Here is an 18923-nt window from a genome sequence, read left to right on the forward strand (position 1 = left end):
CATTTGTGGTTTAGCTCAGTAATGCAAGCAACACTTTCCTGTGTTTTTTCCTGCGTTGTTTTCCACTGAGATCAGCTTTTCTGGGTTTGGTACACACAGTTTGTCAACACCACTGCACTTCTCCCATATAATCTTACAAAGTTGGAACACAGAGAGAAGGATCTTTGTCTATTTCTCCTGGTATGATGAAGATAAACTGCCATCTGCCTACTTTAACGGAGTACTTTCTCGTTATACCAATTTTTGCGAATGACTAAGAGAAACTGGCCAGAGAAATATAACATAAATTAATAATTTAAAGTTTCTAGACACACTGATCAATTACAAAATTAAGTAATGAACTGAAAAATTTGTGTAGGAGTGTGAAAAAAGGCTATTTCTTCAGCCAACCCAACGAATGAATGTACTCAAATTGAAAGTTTAATTTTCTAAATATTTCTGTGTGAGGATACATTTTTAAGTTTTTTGCGCATATTTATTGGTGGTGTGAAAAAAAAAAGTTGCAGGTGTTGCGTTTTAAAACATCCTTATTGGTTTCTCTCGATAGATTTATGCTGAAATTTGTAGAGAACTGGTTCATTCACTAACATTAAATGACAAACTGGAAGCAGTTATACTTGCAAGTTATAATAAACAGTTGAAACCAGATGTCTACATACACCACATAAAAAGATACACCTTTTTTCAGCACTGTCTAAAGTTATATCAGACCAATCTGTTCTTGCTTAGAATCGCCAAAGAGACTTCTATTTATTTATGCCACAATAATGAGAGAAGGAATATGTCAGAGATATATTTGATAATGTTTTCATATTGGTCTTACTTGGGTAACATCTAAAAATGCCTATCTGACACGTCTTTATTCAAGACCACAATTGTTACAAACCACAGGATATCTTATGTTGACGTGTTCTGCTTGAAGACAGCAGCTCATCTTTCTCATCACAAAGGAAGCTGCGTTTTTTTAAATATATTTTTTATTTTACTTACTACTAAAAAGGAGCAGGATGACAACATTAGTTTTGTAACATGAGTTAGCAGAGAACATGTGTTTAAAAAGAGAAAGTTAGGCATTGTAATACATTCAAAGGAACACGCACTGTACCCTACAGTCTGAAAAAACCCACAGCAGGCGCCGGTGTCCTTCACCAGCCTCCATGTGTACTTGAAAAGCCTTTTAAGAGGATGCCAAACACAGACCTTGATGCTCACTTTTTAAAGCAAATCTTTCTTCACCCATTATTTTTCTCTCCATAATTAATACGGAAAGAAAAATAATGGGGGTGGGGGAACACATCACTCAGAATGAGTCAGTGAATGCGTGTTTGTTAACGCTTTATGTGTGATCAGATGGCCTTGGCGAAACATACAGTAAGGACCAATGTGAGGGAGGAACACTGGAAGCCAAACAGACAGGTCAGCACTCACGCCCAAACATCTATTCATAGAAACGAAGATGGGCATCAAGGAAAAGCTGAGCCGCCTACTCCCAAATTAGCTAATAAAATTATATGAAAATGACTTTGTAAGATTTGTTTGCAAGATTGTAATCTACAGGGAAACTCTGTTTACTAGTTACTGTTACTAAACACCTCCACAACATGTAACATAACATACAGCTCTTTTAATGTGTATATTAAAAGACTATTTCAGAGGAATATTTAGACAAACCCTGTAAAACACCTTAAATAAGTAAAAGCCTTAAGAGGTTTTGAAGGTTTTTTAGAGAACGTCAGAAAAAGAAGGAACACGAAATCTAAAGCAGGTTTACATTAAATAACAAAGCTTTTCTCCATATGATCAGAGCATTAATAAGAGAAGCAGCTAGGATCTCCCTGGTAAATCTGGAGGATGTGAATAGATCCACGCCTCAGGCTGGAGAATCTGTTGATCAGTGACGTGCGGTCAGGGGAGGCAGGTGAGGAGAGCCTCACCTGTCATCATGGAAAAATAATTGTAATATAACATCATTTATATTGCTATTTTCATGTACTATAAAGTATCTATTTTTTACTTAGCTTTACCAATTCTGATGAGTTTTTCTTCAAAATCGCTGGATTTTCGCATTTTCCCATTCAAATGCTCAGAAGCGAAGCCGGTGAGGCAGCAGCGAGCTGAGCCTCCCCTGGGATTACTCAACCTCTCGCTAACTGCACTGGCTGCCATTAAATGACAGCATGTTCGTCCTGTCTGTACGCCGGCAATAAAATAGCTAAGAAACATTTAATATATGGACTGATTTTAATAATTTCGCTTATGTATATAATGTACAGTGTTTTTTGTCACTAATTGTGTGTGTATCATGTTTTGTGTGCGGAGGAGCGATGAGAAACGGCAGAGAAAAGACTCGAGGTGAGGCACCTCACCGCTGGGGGCGCTCATGATCCCACATATCGTGACTGCACAACTGCAGAGTAAGACACAGTGAGCTAGCCATGGAGCTAGCCACACAGTAAATAAGTAAAGTACAGCGATGTATTTGTTTTTCTTCTCTCTTCCGACGACAACATGAAAGACTACATTTCTACACGTAAACAGTTTTCTAAAGTGGATTTTCAATTGAAGCAGGAGATAATAACTAAAGGAAGACCAACACCGGAGCTGAAGGTTTTACTTCGAGACATTTTGATGATTCTCAAAACGGAGTAGAAAAGACATGCCGAGGATAAACTTGGCTTTGGATGAACGGATATTTTTGTGCAGAATTAGCGGTGCATGGATTTCATTGATACGTAAAGGTAAGACAGCAATAAGATGTTTTTGTTTAGTTTTTTAATTAAATGTGCGTTTTGTGGGCTACAGTTAATGTTTAAATAATTCAGTAAAGTAGAAGCGGTAGCTAATCTACCACAGCAATTATTTATTAATAAAACATTAAGCCTAAAACGTACTACAACAACAAACTAAATGTTCTGTTCTGTGTGCAAAATTCTTGAGTGTTTTTTGGGGTTAAATCCTAAAACATGAAGTGGCATTATTGTCAGTTGCTATGGCAACGAGTCTGCGTAGCTTGGCGAAAAAAAGATCCACTGAGTTAACGCGGCCATGGATGACATGTAAAAGATTAGTCTTTTTGCCCCCCAGCGTTGTATGCATGCGCAAAATTTCCGTAGGTCCAATATCATGCATGTGTCTAAGTCATAAGTCAGTGCCTCACCAGCAATGAACCTCACCGCACGTCACTGCTGTTGATAGAACAATTATTGGTTGGGCTCCCAACAATAATTACGGCAAAGTACGGCATAAGAAAGCCAATGTTTAAAGAAAGCCATTGGAAGTCATTTCTGTTGAACTACATAATAGAAAACGTCAATTGAAGGAGATTCAGGTTCCACCAAAGCAACAACCCAGAACATACATCTGGATTTGCAGCGTATTGGTGTGTTTGAATGGAACAGTCAAAAGTCCAGTCCAAGTGTGGCAAGACTTGAAAAGGGATGTTTGACCTTTTTCAGTAAATATTTTAAATTATAATAGTAACCCATGAACAGTGAAATGTACTATATAAATAAATACCTATTATTGACTTACCTACAAAGTGACATAGATTTAGTTACCTGTAAGGAATAGATAAAAATATCCCTAGTCTCTAGATTTGCAAAGCTGATAGAGACACCAAAAAATGTGATTCTGCAAAATGTGCAAAAGTTGTATGAAGACTTTTGCAAGCAACGGTATAGAGCTGTTGTTGTTGAGGCTGCAAGGTCAGTATTTGTCACTTTTTATTTGGGTTGGCAGCTTGGGTAGTAACAAGTGTCCTCACTCTGAGTGGCTAAAAAATAAGTTACCTATAAATATCTCAGAGAAAAAAAAGTGCATTCTTTTTAAAGAACCCTAAATGGGAAAATGCTAAATTATTATTTTTTCCCAAAAGTTATTTTATGTCACGGGTGTAAAAACAAAAGACACTTTTGTTGTATGAGCAGCACAGGTGTGTGTTGGTGAGCAAGAGTGTGTGGGAGACGTATTTTATTTTCCGTGCATACAAAGAGAGATGAGTGATAAGCTGGCAACCGCCTGCCCAGCTCGTCTGCTTTATTTGAATGTCTGTGCACGGGGTTGGTTTCCTCATGGTCCAGACGACGTGTCTGGCTTTTCACCCACTTCTGCTTCTTGTTGCAGAGTGTGGAAACACACCTCAGCCTCATGACACAAGTGTGAACTGAACTGCCAGGCAGATAAAAATAGATAAATCTGCAAAGGTAGGTATTGCATATAACAAGCGTTAATCAAGCAAAAAAAAATAAATAAAAAATGCTTGCTGTTATGTAAGATTAATTTATTAAGCATTTTTATCTTCTTAAAATGCTAAATATGTAGTTCTGTTTAGTGTTTCCTGTCTGAGACCACTCCCTTTTGAACAACTGATTTCACTGCAGAGCTTGTAAAAGGCTGAATCTGTAATCTTGTGCAGGCAGTAGCGCATAAAAAGCTAGAAATTTGATTTATTGTGTCGGGGTCAGTCAGCAAAATGAAAGCTGCTAACTTAGCTGTGTTTCTATCCTAGAAGAAGCCACTAAAAGACCAATTCCATTTTACTTTTCTTTAACATAAAAAGTACTCCTGGATCAGCGCTTCTAAATTTTCTGCATGTTTTCCTTTGTGTGTGTTGGTGGTGCATGCTTTGGTCAGTGATGGCAACATGCGCATTTTTACTCTGAGCCAGGTTCTGGTTCTGCTGGAGGTTTATTCCTATTAAAATGGGAATTTTCATTTCTGGTGTCAATTCAACAACCTGCTGACTAATAGAAACTTCAGTCTGATCATTCCGTTGTGCAATTTCACAAAAAATTACTAAAATGCCCCAGAAAAAGAGGCTCAGATATCAAAAAAGAGATTGTTAGTATAAAACATAAACTACATGAGGCATTTATAATATTTTGCAAGTAAATAGTACATCCATCCATCCATCCATCCATTTTTTTACACCCATATCGATTTATTTAAGGACTTTTACACTTTACCAGGAATGTGTAGCAATGTGTAAGAAGTTAACTGAGTTCTTGAGCAAATATTGAATATATTTTATATTTTAAACAGAAAAAATAATGTTTGTGTGATTCATACCAGATGCAGAATTGGCTTTCTAATATTCTCTCCCACAGATAATGTAATAATTGTACAAATCAATTATAAAATCAGTATCGGTAAATTAAAATAGAGGTTATGTCTTGCGGTTAAAAAAATGATAGAAATTGTGAAATGCAATGCACATTCCTAACGCACATAGTATAACGTGCATTCAGGTAGCATTTTGAGGTGAAAAGGTTAAAGGAAAGAAGTTAAAGACAGATGCAAGTCCTCTGGGGGTCGAACAGGGTTTGAATGTGAATGTGACGAGTTGAGGGAGCCCAGAAAAGATGTGCTTCTGGTCAGTCTGAGCTAAGACACAACACCTTCTCTCGCATCAAACCATTCACTCCTCTAACGTGAGCATCTCTGACGTCAGTGATCTGGGAGTGCTACGAATTCATCTGAATGGGGCAGCGTTGCCTCGTCTTCACTTGTGCTCTCCTTCGTCTCGCTCCACAGGTTATCTCAAACATAAACACTGTAGCAGACTTCACCGCTTAACATGTTGGTGCCAACTGTCCTGGCAGTGCCTTTTCCCCTCCCTTAGTGACAATGAAATCACAGAGAACATCTTCATCCTCCCATTGGCTGCCGAGCTCCACGGTGATGCCCTGTGATTGGGCATGGCCAGGGTGCACTCTGGGCCAATCAGGCTCACTGTATCCAAGAGACTGAAGCATGTAAGGCTATTTAAATCCAACCAGAGACTCGCAAGATTGTTCAGATGTATATTTCAGAGTATAAAAAATAAAAAGCCAGGGGGCTGAAAGCTTTACAAGTGGATAAATGTGAAAATCCAGACAGACCTGATTGGTTTTCAAAGAGGTCAGCCCATCGAGACGGCGTTGAAGAGACACAGATTGCAACACAAGTTAGGCGTATGAACTTCGGCATCTTGTGCTCTCCATAATTCTGAGTTTACCTTTGAATTTTGACCAAATCTTGCTTCCTCTCTGCATCGATGATTCATCCGAAGTAAACGAAGCTTGAAGAGTGTAAGGACAGCTTGGTGAGACTACAGCCAGCTGTCTGTATTTAATGGTGCAAACGGGAACAGGACTGCTGCATCAAAGACTAACTTGCGATTGGACCACAACTGCAGACTTAAAAACTAGAGTGTAAACCTGCGGCCATTTTGGGAACGTATCCCTTGTTTCAATCGTCACAGTGTGAGTAAATCCAAAATGGTGGACGAATGAAAATGATGATTCCTGTTCTACTTCAAAGAACTGAATATTTATTTGTTTGTGTATATATTTTGCAATAATAACCAGCAGATGTCATAATTTGGCAAGATATTTTTTCTGTTACTTTTATTAAATTTTTTTCAGATTGGCCACAAATTTTGCAGCTCGGACCAGTTTGTTGATGGATCAAGACTTCTGCCTGCGGGATTAAAATACGTAATCTCTGTGTTCGCATATAAGGGAAGGTAAAGACAGACATAAGGATGATTAAAAAAACAAAAACAGAAGAGCTCCATGTCTCTGCTCCAACTTGTAATTTATTTTTTGGACAGACAACAGAGAATATAACTCAGTTTCTGACAAGAAGATCTAAATAAAATGCTGTAATATAAAGCATCTTTAGAAAGTTTCTTGTCTTGAATAAAGCATAGCCTTGATTTATTTGATAAACTTTATGTGGCTGAATATTTGTATGTGTATTGATAATTATTGAGATTACAAATGTGTATCTGCACTAAATTATGTCACACTTATAGTTTCCCCATATGGATTTCTTTTCTATCTAATTTGTAAAAGTTATAAACCTTTCCGATGTGTCTCTGCTTTCCCACACCAGAGCCAACGAATCAGATCATTAGCAGGAATCTGGATAACTTGAATGCAAACTGAGGAGGCAATTCTGCTATTTAATTTAGGTCTGTTGGACAAGGTAACTTCTAAAAGCTGCAATAAACTGACCCTTGAGGACTGAATTTGAATTTCTTTAGATCAGAGCAAAAATGTGTTGCTTTCTGAGACTTGTTGCCTACTTCATGTTTTCAGACTGTTTCTATTTAAAGGGTTTCTTAGTCATAGACACTGCAATAATCAGGTCAAAAATGACAAATTTAATTATGTCAAACTTGCTTTTTGAACTTACTCAAGTTATGTTCAAATTTTGTGTCATTCAAGACATTTAAGTATGATTTTTTTTAAGCAAAAACAGAAGAAATCTGTAAAAAGGCAAATACTTTTTCACAATTGTATATTTTGACTGTAGCTGAATAAAGAATGAGATTAAACTTTTTCGGGCACTTATGCATGCTTTGTCAAACTAACAAAAATGTATAGTTAGTTTAGCTAACTTCTTTTTTGTCCATCTGAAGTAATTTCAAGAAGTTAGATTGATTCATTACTATATGCAAGGTCATAAAGTGAGATTATTGTACATTAGCTTTCCTCTAACAAAACATACTTATGTGGAACATCTTAATAGAAGTAAATATGTTTAATTAATTATTCATTTTTTTGCAAAATACTGCAAACTGAAACCAGACATATAAGAACTGCTGAAATAAAAGCTTAAGATCTCTTTATAATTATAACAATAATGACACAAAGTGAGATCCCGAACCTACATTTAATCTACTAAAGTAATATACCCACTATAATGAGACATCAATACTGATACGTCTGCCCCTGAGGACTTTTAGCTAAACAAAATTAACTTTTGTTTATGGTGTTTATTGTTAAACTCACACAGTGTTTAATTTAAAGTTAAACGACAAATAAAGACAAACAGTTAATGAACCCGGATCCTTACTTTAGCTTGAAGCAGGTCATCGTGGTTTCCTTCATAGACCAGCTAAAGGCAATAGCGCGTCACCTGGAGTCGCGCGTCTGAAGCTCGTGCACAGTAAAGCTTCCGTCTAACCTAAACGCCTGATTGAAAACGTGCAACTTTGAAGCAAGATTCTGCGCATTTTAATTTTGCGCTTTGGTCTGGAAACCATGCTTTATTTCCTGACTGACATCTTTTTCGGCAATTTAAGGTGTGAGGAGTGTTAACGGTGAGTGTTCCAGTTTAATTTACCATACTAACGACAAGTTTAATTCAAACAGACTCATCGACCGCTTCCTGCTGCTTTCAAAAAATTCTAGCTGTTTTTATTGATAAATATAGCTTCTAAGTCACTAAGCTACTCATATATTAAACAACTGAAGTTTCCAATCCAAGATGCTAAGTTATTTTATCCGTATTTTGTTGGGTTTGATATCTTGAATTTGAAAGCGACATTTGTGTCACCATAGAAACGGATCGCGAACGCGCACAAACAAAGGCCATCGTCCCGCATCCACAACACCTATAACGTCAGTATAAGTGAACAAATAAATTTTTTAACATTAACTCGAAAAATTACAGTAATTTTATATGTGTGAAATATATGTAAAAGTATATGTAAATAAAATACTGTAATTATTTTTACAGCATTATAAAATTATATATTTAATAAAGTAATAAAGGGGTTTATTTACTTTTTGTCACCAACTTCGATGTATTTACTTGTTTGTTTTGTTTGTTTGTTTGTTTTACTATCGTTCTCTAGCAAACCCATAATTCCTTTCTGTGTTCATATAGTGACTAAGTTACACACAGCTGCACTCTTATTTCCTAATCAGGTCCCTTCTGGAGTCCTAAATGTGCATTAAACACTTTTCAAATTGTAATTCATTATTGCATTTCACAAATATGACCTAAAATATCAATACAACACACAAATAAATGTGTTTTTTAAATCTTGTTGATATAACTTGACAAACTAAAAAAGTTCCAGGAAAAAAATAGGAATTTGAATAAGATTTAGAAAGTGTTTAGTATAGGATAGATGAACGTAACCACCTATGAAATTTTGAATTGAGAAACGACAAATCTGTAAAATGAAGAGCAGATGAGTCATGTTAGAGATGTGTATTATACTTGGTATTGGTTATAATTATTTGTCACAAAGCAGTAAGATGGACTCAGAGGCGCTGATGTGTGACATGAAGGCAGAGAGGAAGATAATATGCTCCAAATAATCTTTGGAACAAAACAAAATGGTTGCAGAACTTATGAAAGAAACTCAATAACACAGGAAATGGCAGAAAACTGCTGTTAAGGGATAGCTAGAGACGTGGTAATTAGGATCTGGAAAGGCTTAATGTATACTGAGGGAGCAATCAACTGGATGCACAATGGATGTGTGATCAAGAAACAAGGGGTGGGGGCAAGACTGACGTAAAGCAGAGAAATGGCCAAGAGAGCAACACAGAATCAGCTTTATTGGCAGAGCACAAGGAATTTGACTGTTTTCACATGTACACAAAATAATTTTCTAAAATGGCATATTGTGGTAGCCACCTAGGCCCGAATGAGCAGACTGATTGAGCTCTATGGAGACCAAGCATGAGGTCTGCAGCGCTTTCACCCCACGGCGCAACAGTTTGAGGAAATCATGTGCAGACATAGTCAGAGAAGCAAGGCAGTCTCTGCGAGTTCAGTCCACACAGCGGCCGTTCACACCAAGAGATGGACCCAGGCGGCTTTTTGGGGCAAACTCTGTTCGAGGAGATCATGGCAGCAGACCGCCGTCAGCCTTTAGGTTAGCAACAAATTCAGCTGAATTCATATCTGTGAACTGAAAATGTATGTATCTGCTGTTATTAATAATTGATTACGTTTTAAAACTTTGCAGCCTTCATGCTCGAAACTTTGATGCTGACTCCAGGCCAGGCTCAGGGACTCGCCTCTCGCCTCTGAACCATGTATGTAACATTCACAGACATTTTAACAATGTGTATTTTTGTTTCTTTCAACCAAAAGAAATCAAGCTTGGGGGAGTTCTAATGGCTTAAAAGAGATGTCACAAGTAAATTCAGCCTCTTATCGATTTCTCCCACCATCATGGATTTGGTATTTTGTCTGTTTGTCCAGAAACCAAAGTTTCCAGACTCCATTAATGCTGAGGATCCACTGAAGGACTTTCCCAAATCCCCCATTGAGCTGGTGGAAGCGAGGAAAGGGTTGGCATGGTCTCAGACCCGCCTCCTCAAGTCTGCATCTCTTACATCGCTACTGCCTTCAGAAACATGCACAGATGGTGAGAAAAGAAAAACGTTTTGTGTCGACCATCTGAGAAAAGATGCGGAAAAAAACTTCAATCAATCTCTGGTGCTTTAAATCTAAAATTAATTATTACTCTTTGTGTTTGTTTGCAAACATAAAAAAGACTTGCACAAACTATTCTCTATTTTTAGTTGGATCACTGTATTATTATTTTTTTGTGCAAACATTTGTGTGCAACCAATCTTCTCCAAAATACAGTATTTAGCAATCGTTTTCAGACCCTTAAATTCTTCATGCTACAGCCACAAATTTCAAAACAGTTTAGTTGTATTTTATGTAACAGACAAACACAATGTAGGACATAACTGTGAAGTAAAGTAAAAAGACACATGGTTTTCAAAATGGAAAAACAAAATCTGATAAGTGTGGTGTGCATTTTTTTTCAGGCTTGTGAGATGAAGCAAAGTTTAATTTGAATTGCAGTTGCAAGTCGTTTCTTCTTTGAAAAATATCTCAATACGTAACAGTCAGATCGGATGAAGAGCATTTGTAAGCACAAGATTTAGGACTTTGACTGTGCTATTATAACGTGTGTACTTTGATCTAAACCGTGCTAATATAGCTCTGGCTATATGTTTAGGATTTGTCTAGCTCAGTGGTTCTTAACCTGGGTTCGATCGAACCCCAGTGGTTCGATGAGTCGGTCTCAGGGGTTCGGCGGAGCCTCTGCCGCGGAGGTAAAGACACACTTGTGTAAAGTCGTGATGACGCGCCCCGCTTTGCCATCACTTGCTGCAGAGGATCACGTTACATTGCTTAGCCAATCAGTGTTGTGGAGGAGCACTGATTGAAGGAGTTCCACTCTTAGCATGGATTTGAACTTGTGTCTTTAATTACTTCAGCAAAGCTCAAAGTTTTTACCAAATTCTGTAGCTTTCGGTGTACTTCTAAATCTGCTCCTTAGTCGCATCTTTTTGGGGTTGCTACTGCCTCTAGTGGCGTGGAGGTGGTAACAAAACTAATATAATTACATCAAAATACCGTAATTGGGGGGTCATTTTATTTATCACTACAGAAGGGTTCAGTGAATGCGCATATGAAACTGGTGGGTTCGGTACCTTAAAAAACGGTTAAGAACCACTGCTCTAGCTGTTTATGTGTTTTCCTCACTCCCCTTTTGTAGATAGACATGTGAACAAATCCTAAATGTCAATTCTTTTTTTTAGGCAATAATAAGCTGCCTGCCTGCTTTTATGTGTACTGTGAACATAGAAATTGGCTGCAGCACCTCACTAACATTTGAATGATTTGTTTCATCTTTTCTTTTTCTTTTGTGAAAGAGAAATTAAATCCAGGCCCAGAGCCAAAGCGGCTGTCAGCCGAACAACTTTGCAGTCCAGACCTCTCCACGGACCGCAGAGGTCATCTCAAAGCGAGCCAACGCAGGACACCTAGTAGAAGGTAAAACCTTCGGCGGTATGTGCCCTTTACTGTCTCTTCTCTTTCTACTGCTCCTCCTCTTTGACCTTAATGACAGCCTCACAACCAGTTTAAGATTTACTGGGACAAAAGGGTGCAGAGGTAGCCATTACTAGATGAAGTCCAGTCCTGTTTTTTGCTTTCATCAAATCCTTCTTAGTAATATTGATTGCTGCTTTGCCTTTTTGTATTTGTTCCGCTGAAAGTGTACTGTCTTTCTTGAAGTTGTGACATTATTCAACAGTTAAAAGTTATTACCAGTAAAAATCATTAAAAAAAAAACAAGAATATCAGTGTAGTTATTGATCTGTGTTCTTTATTCTTGAACCTGTTATTATTAGGTTTAATTATTAGACAGGTAACTCAAAATTGTGTACACAAATTTATTTTTAATATATTACAAATTTGGGCAATAATAGTCGTAGTAAATATCTAGTTATTGTGACAGTGATGAAAAGCATCTTTTATATATTGGCCTGCTGAAAGTATGTGAAAGTCATTTGAAGTGTATTAAAACTGTGTTCATTATAAATTATTAGCTCTCTTTATTTGTCACATTTAAATTACAAACTTGTTTTGTAAGACATTTTTGGGTGGAAAAAAAAAATCTGAAAATTGCGCAGTACATTTGTATTCAGCCCCCGTGAGTCATTACTCAAATTTAATCTAAACTGAAATGTTTGCTTATTCTTTTCTCAAAATCCATCAAGCTCAGTCAGATGGGTTGTATTCAACTTTGGACTTAAATTGCTCTGGTCTCATCTGACCAAAGCATCTTTCTTCCAGATATTCATTACTTGTGGCAAACAGCAAATTGTACCTTTTGTGGCTGTTTTCCAGCAATGGCTTTTTTCACAATCTCTTTCCTGTTGGAGTGATTTGAGCCGTACATGACTAATAATTATGAATTAGGTGACTATTGAAGGAATTTGGTTACACTGGTTTACCGCTGAACACATGCATGCCACACTTTTTAAAAGGTTTTTATAAACTATTTATGAAGTATTGTACTGTGTCACATAAAATACCAATAAAACACATGGAAGTTGGTGTTTGTAATGTGACAAAAAGCAAAAACATTCAAGTGGTGTGAACACTTTTCCAAGATACTGCAGAACAGCTCGGGTTTCTCTAACTACAACCACAAATTCTTCAACTTAACACTCAACCTCCTGTTAAACCATCATATACTTCACTGTACACTATATCTTGGTCACAGTTCAGTCCAGCTTCTTCGCAAGATTCAAATCCAATGAATCTGCCTCCATCTGTCGATATCCTCATTTGTCAGCTTTTACACTTTTCCCAGCGCAGAGAGGCTAAAAGCTCTACTTTTTTGCCGACCTCATCAGCTGTGTGTCAGCTTGAGGAGCGTATAACTCTGGGCATGATGTCAGGGGGCTGTTGTTACAATCCATCCACTTATCGATTTGGTGGGGCAGCTGGACCTGTTAAGAGAGGAGATGGGGGAGTAAGACCATAAAACATTTTTACAGGAAATCTCTCCCACTGCTCATACATCTCCCTCACACAACCCCACTCGAGCCAGCTTAACACGCAATGTTTCTGTAACTTGTTGCTGACAAAGACGGGTCCTACTTTTAAAACTCCGGCACTGATCGCACTATTAAATCAGGCTTTTTGGAAGGATTGTCGCCTAATTTTACAAAATTAGCTCTGAAGAAGTACAAAGTGAGAGATACCAGCTGAGTCAAAGCATATATATATCAGACAGCCCCTTGGTTCTTTTTTTCCCCTCCAATAAGCCAGAGCTCTTCATCTCCAAATGGCTCTCTATTAGATTTGGGTGCCGATCTGGGCAAGGCTGGCAGTGTTGCATATTGTGACTACACTGCACTGGCCAGGCCTAAGACAGGGATGAGGTCATGTCTCAGAGAATGCAGATTCACACAAAGAGACCTTATTATCAAGCCCTTAATCCTATCATACAAAGGCAAAGCCCCCTGATGGTGCAGCAAGCCTCAGCCAACTATCTCTGCTGCATATCCCCTTTTAGACATCGCGCATATTTGAAACAAGATATTTACCTATAAAAAGACACGTAATCACTTTTCTCGCTGGCTGCCAATAAGTTTGGACAATTTCTGTTACCGGTCAGTTAGGATTACTGACATTTTTCTATTTATTTAATGTCAAAATTGCATTATTCTGGCTGATTGGCCTAGTCCGGATTTTAGGCCGTCTTGTTTGCTCACTCACACCTTTGCACACCCACTAATAAATATTTTGGAGTGGCTTTGTGACCGCCACTCCAAAATATTGTCATCATGTTGCAACCCTGTGTGCTTAACAGTTAGGATGGCGTTCAGCTTTCAGCTTCCTCCCTTTTCTTCTAAATGATCACATTTAGAAGTCTCTATGGTATAAAGTTTCTGTGTCTAAATTAATGGTGCTTTAGAAGCTCATGCTTTTAGTTTTACTGTGATAAGGATGCTTTCATTTTCGTCCTTAATTTTCACAAGGTCTTTTGGATTTGTTTTATGTTCATCACTGGGACTCAGAACTTGCCTCCTTCCTGGATGGTATAATAGCTGGTCACTCTCATGCTGTTCCTAGTTATGTGTTTTTTTTTTTGTTGTTGTTTTCTTTTTTTACACAGATGACCGTGGGACCTTCAGACAACATCAGACAAATCTAGTCTAACTTCTCAAAAACTTTCCATGATGTCACACAAGGCAGCAGCGTGTATGACTTTGCCTTTAAGTACATCCACATGTCTGTCTCTATTTAACTTAAATAATATGAATTAAACATTATAAAGCATTATCACCTGAACCTTTTCAAATAGATTTATGGAATAGGAATCTTAAAAATGTTTTTGATAATCCCAACTGACCTGAAACATGAAATCTTCAGTCTTTTTTTGATGGCAGATGGTGAGAAAAACAATGTACAGCCTGGGCAAACATCTGGTTTCAACTGTAACAGCAGCTAAACCCGAAACTGGTTTAAGCAAGTGTTTATGATATCAAACTTCTGTCCTGTAAACATAGAGAAGGGAATGTGAGTCAGCACGTTATGTCATAATCTGTTTTTATTTATTATCACTATTTTGGGTTGCTATTCTGTAATTAGTTCCACCACTCACCATCTGTCCTGCTTCACACAGTGAACTGGCACCTTGATGCAATATTTTCCATGCACATTGCAACATGTGCAATAGTATCATGCAAAGGGAAAACCACAACACACGGCATACATAGCATGCTACCTATTAGAAGACTTCACCAGTGTTACACAGAGGTAAAGACGGAGGCGTCAGCTCGCAGTGACGAAGCATGTACAGCTTTCACCAGACTGGCCTCAGAGCTGAGATCTCAGTTCCTGTCTTTGAGCAGACATTCTGCACAACAACTGCACCGTCACACACCCAGATAAATAAAAACAGCAATGTAAACGGAAGGACATAAACCCACATGTATCTTACTTGCGTGCAAATGATCTTGCATTGTGCACACGCATGCACGGGCAAAACGGACTCAAGAGGAGCGCCTCCTCACAAGTTGCTCCTCTGTTGCAACAAGGACATCTAGTGGCAAATTTCTTTTACAGCCTGTCTAGGCATTTAAAAGCAGATATTTCTAATTCCTGACGAAGTCGTTGTTAGGTTTTATTTACACGTTTTGTCTTATGCAGTTATCCAAAGCTGCGCCAATTTTAAGGAAGTATGACAGTAGCCACAAAATCTGATGTAACCTGGCTCTTTGTGTGCGTGCGTCTGTGTCTGTTTTTGTTACAGCAATAAAAATATAAAGCCTGATGTTGACTCAGGAGTTAGACCCACAGAGTCTGGAACAGAACAGAAAACAGGTTTGTCCAGATCTCTTTATTGCACCTCACTCTTCTTATTTTCAAGCAGGTTATGCATATTTACCAAGCAACTCAAATTGAACATTTATGTCTTGTGAGCCTTGCCAATCACCACCTCTGTGTTTGCACTCAGAGTATTTTCATGAAAAGAAACCTGTTTTGTAACATCTCCTAAACGTGATGATCTCTGTAGCTTAACCTTACCTTAAACTTAAACTTAAGTTGAAAAAAAATCCTTTGGTTGAGGTGCTGTTGCTAACAGCCATAAAACAACTAATCAATAGCTGAGAGAGGTGGGTTTGTGCAGCCACGACTTCCTGTATCATACCATGCAATGTGGTATGCAAATATTCAGAAACAAATCATGTATGGTATTTAAGAGAATATAGACACGTGTTTTTGTTGCACATGCAGACAGTTTCATATTGGTGCAGAAAGAAGTAAGAGGAAGTTTAGCTGTGGATGGTGACCTTTTGCTGTGGCATCAAACTTCCTGCTGTTTTATTTTAAGATGGTGAACTTGTGAACCTTGCTAACCACCTCTGTGCTTGCAGGAGGTAATTGGCAAACTGCAATTTTCTCTTCACGTTTCAGAGCTTGGGCATGGAAACGGCACCACATGCCCAGATGAGGAGGATCCAGAGTCACTGGTGTGGAATAATGTGATTCTTCCTCTTCTTCAAGAGCTGGAGAGCGTAGCTGCAGGTAACCTACCATGTGTGAAAAGCAAAGTGCATCGCTAATACATAACATACATAACTCCTGATTTTCTCCTTTGTCTTTAAAACCTAATCCTTGTCTTAAATTTATTTAGCAGTGGTGGAGATTCTGATCTTTTTACTCGAGATGTCATTCTCTCTTCCCTGTTTCTCCTTATTATTCTTCATTTTCAGCCAGCAGGCTGAGAAACTGATTTCTCAATACTGGCAGATAGTCATGCATAAAGTCTCGCAAAATGAAAAAGCACTGCCATCTTACCCACTGGGGAAGGACAAACAGAGCAGTGTTATGTTTGGCATCTGTACAGAATCTGTCTTTTAGCCTGAAACGACAGTCTGGCAGTCATGAAATGAAATCTGTGTCCTTAAATATTTTAATGCTCTACAAATTTAATGGAAATTTCATTTGAAAGATAAATATTAAATATTTATTGTACTAAGGGGCTCCTGGCTCATGCATAAAACACGCTAGAGATTCGGTGAGAAGTTGCAGTGAAGTGCAGAGTGTGAGACAGCGTTCAGCTTTTCTTAGAAGCGGCCTCTTATTTATGCAAGGAAATCATTTATTTTCCCTCAAAAAGGAGGAAAACACTCCACCCTTTTTCTTCCTTTGCGTCAGCTGCCTGTTGCTGTATTGTTCCCTGTATTTCACCATCGAAACTCATAGCTGCCTCTCAAAGGAGGAAGACCGATGAATTTTTTTGCTGAGCACTGCTGACATACACTATTCTGGATAAATAAAAGTCCCCTAAACGATGCCTTGCAAAACTGTTCCTATTCCTCAACCATTGTTCATATTTGGTCATCTTATGATCATAAGATTCTATGTATATTTATAGGATTTTATCTGATACATCAAACATTGTTTAAAATTGACAGGAAATTGAAAATATCACTTGATAATTATGTGTTATTGGAAGATTAATATCTGAACATCAACTATAAAGTCTTAAAAAATGCTAACATAAAAAAAACTTAAATAATCAAGCAAAGCTTAGCCTGGTGGGGGCACAAGCAAAGCCTGGTGGCCTGCCAGGCTTATAATGCTCTGGGGGAAACCCTGCTTTAAGTGAAAAGAAATGGATAAATGTTTTATTTTTTACCTTAGATCCAGGGATTTTATTAGAGAACAATAATGAACAAGTAGCATCATCAAGGGAAAGGATCAGCAAAGTAGCCAATGTGGACAGCTCAGGTTGAAAAAATCTGTTGGCAGGATAACTTTTAATCGCACACTTTAAAAATCTGTATGTTAAGTTTGCTACATGCTATGTGTAGCAAGCTGCTACACATAGAGGTGGAGGTGTGTTAGAATGGCCCAGTTAAAGCCCAGAATGGCTGAAAATCTGTGGCAAGATGTAAATAGCTGTTCAGAGACACTCTTCCTCCAATTTATCTGATCTTGAGCCATTTTACAAAAAAACATCTATAAATATTTCAATCTCTAGGTGTGCAAAGCTGCCTTGTAGCTGTAAGATGTAAAAGTTTACATAGATTTTATGCAGTGATATTTTTGTCACTCTTCCTCAGTTTCATCACGTCAAACTTTGATTCATACCTGACATGACATGTGTGCGTTTGCCATGCGCAGGCAGCTCGGAGGGCTCGGTGGACCGCCTGTGTGATCTGTGTGACCGTCTGCATGGCACCCTGGCTGATGCGGACATGCTCGGTCGACGCTGTAAGAAGAGATCTGGGATACTTCGAACTCTGTTCCACCTTGTTGATCGCGAGTCTGCCCAGCTCAACCTGCACATTGCTAAGCTCTGCCTCGCCGTGAGTGATGTGTTTTGCAGATGCATGGGTGGGTGGTTGTGTGCGTGCCAGGATGTCTGCCATAAGTTTCAATAACAAAAACACAGAAGGCATCTTAATGTGAAATGACAGAGACAGTTTTTTTTTTTTTTTTCATATTTTCAGCTTTGTGTGAGTGGAAACAACTTGCTCAACATCTGTAAGCTCGTCTTCCAAATCAGCCGCAGTGAAAGCAACGACATCCTCTTTGAGAAAATTTCCATCATTGGTCAGATTTTCTAGATGAAATATTGTGTAGCTTTGTATACTTGGTTATATGTTACTATTTGAATTTGTCTTCATCTTTGAGTATGTTTGATAATTACAAATCAAACACATTTCTATGGTTTCTTTTCTAGATTCATTGTTGTCGTTGCTGAAATATGAAGACGTTGGTGTGTCTGGAGAAGCCCTTCTCTACTGTGTCGGTGCTTTAAAATTTCTCTCTGGAAACATCGCAATCCTCAGAATCTTGTTGGCCAAAAACTGCATTGAAGTTGTGCAGAAACTCCTCCAGAAACTCTGCATAGTGTCAGACTGCGACATGACTTTAGCGGGGAACATCCTCGTACAGGTTTGTCTCAAACATTGTTAACATTATGGTAACATGACAGATTTTTTTTTTTATGTTCCTCTTTAGATGTCTGGGTGAGTGTGTGAAAAAGTGGTTGCGTGTCAGTGAAGAGGAATGTACTTGTTTGGTATTTTTGGACATATTGTGAACTATTAGGTAAAAATGTTTTTGTTTATGTCTGGTACATTGCTGTTCACAAGCCTGATGTTCCCTGCAGACGGGGCCACTGCAGTCCAAAGCACACTTGTGCGCCACTTTGCTCAACATGATTGCTTCAAACCACATACGCCGGCCCAAACAAACATCTTTAACCAGTCCGTCATTTGATATCTAACACGGCTCATTACCCTGTTAGAGGGCACACTGTGACTTTCCAGAGCTTCAAGTATGGCCATATGTTG

The 18923-nt window shown here is 38.2% G+C and overlaps 1 protein-coding gene and 1 long non-coding RNA gene across 10 annotated transcripts in view; one reads left to right on the forward strand and one right to left on the reverse strand.

The window, feature by feature from the left end:
• Positions 1 to 5816: 5816 nt before the first annotated feature.
• The window catches only part of armc2 (armadillo repeat containing 2), a 29876-nt gene continuing 16769 nt past the window's right edge, over positions 5817 to 18923 (forward strand). Inside the window, exons 1-11 of one of the 7 annotated variants that reach the window (XM_008397663.3) lie at positions 5817 to 6505; positions 6877 to 6969; positions 9417 to 9661; positions 9755 to 9824; positions 9994 to 10159; positions 11466 to 11586; positions 15365 to 15435; positions 16030 to 16140; positions 17746 to 17930; positions 18075 to 18177; positions 18308 to 18522. In XM_008397663.3, the coding sequence (XP_008395885.2) occupies positions 9453 to 9661; positions 9755 to 9824; positions 9994 to 10159; positions 11466 to 11586; positions 15365 to 15435; positions 16030 to 16140; positions 17746 to 17930; positions 18075 to 18177; positions 18308 to 18522 (1251 nt within the window). In that variant the 5' untranslated portion in view covers positions 5817 to 6505; positions 6877 to 6969; positions 9417 to 9452. The other 6 variants (XM_081602656.1, XM_081602655.1, XM_008397665.3 and 3 more) reach the window with 6 other exon arrangements.
• Positions 11899 to 15114, reverse strand: LOC103457492 (uncharacterized). Of its 3 annotated transcripts, none has more exons than XR_014085649.1 (3): positions 15053 to 15114; positions 14462 to 14968; positions 11899 to 13052 (listed from the first exon to the last, which is right to left on the reverse strand). It is a non-coding gene; the product is annotated as an uncharacterized LOC103457492 (long non-coding RNA). The 3 variants fall into 3 exon arrangements; XR_532443.3 differs by having other exon boundaries at positions 14462 to 14606; positions 14714 to 15105; XR_014085648.1 differs by having other exon boundaries at positions 14462 to 15105.

Source organism: Poecilia reticulata, chromosome 21 (assembly GCF_904066995.2).
Source record: "Poecilia reticulata chromosome 21, P_reticulata-male-v2, whole genome shotgun sequence".
NCBI lineage: Eukaryota > Metazoa > Chordata > Actinopteri > Cyprinodontiformes > Poeciliidae > Poecilia > Poecilia reticulata.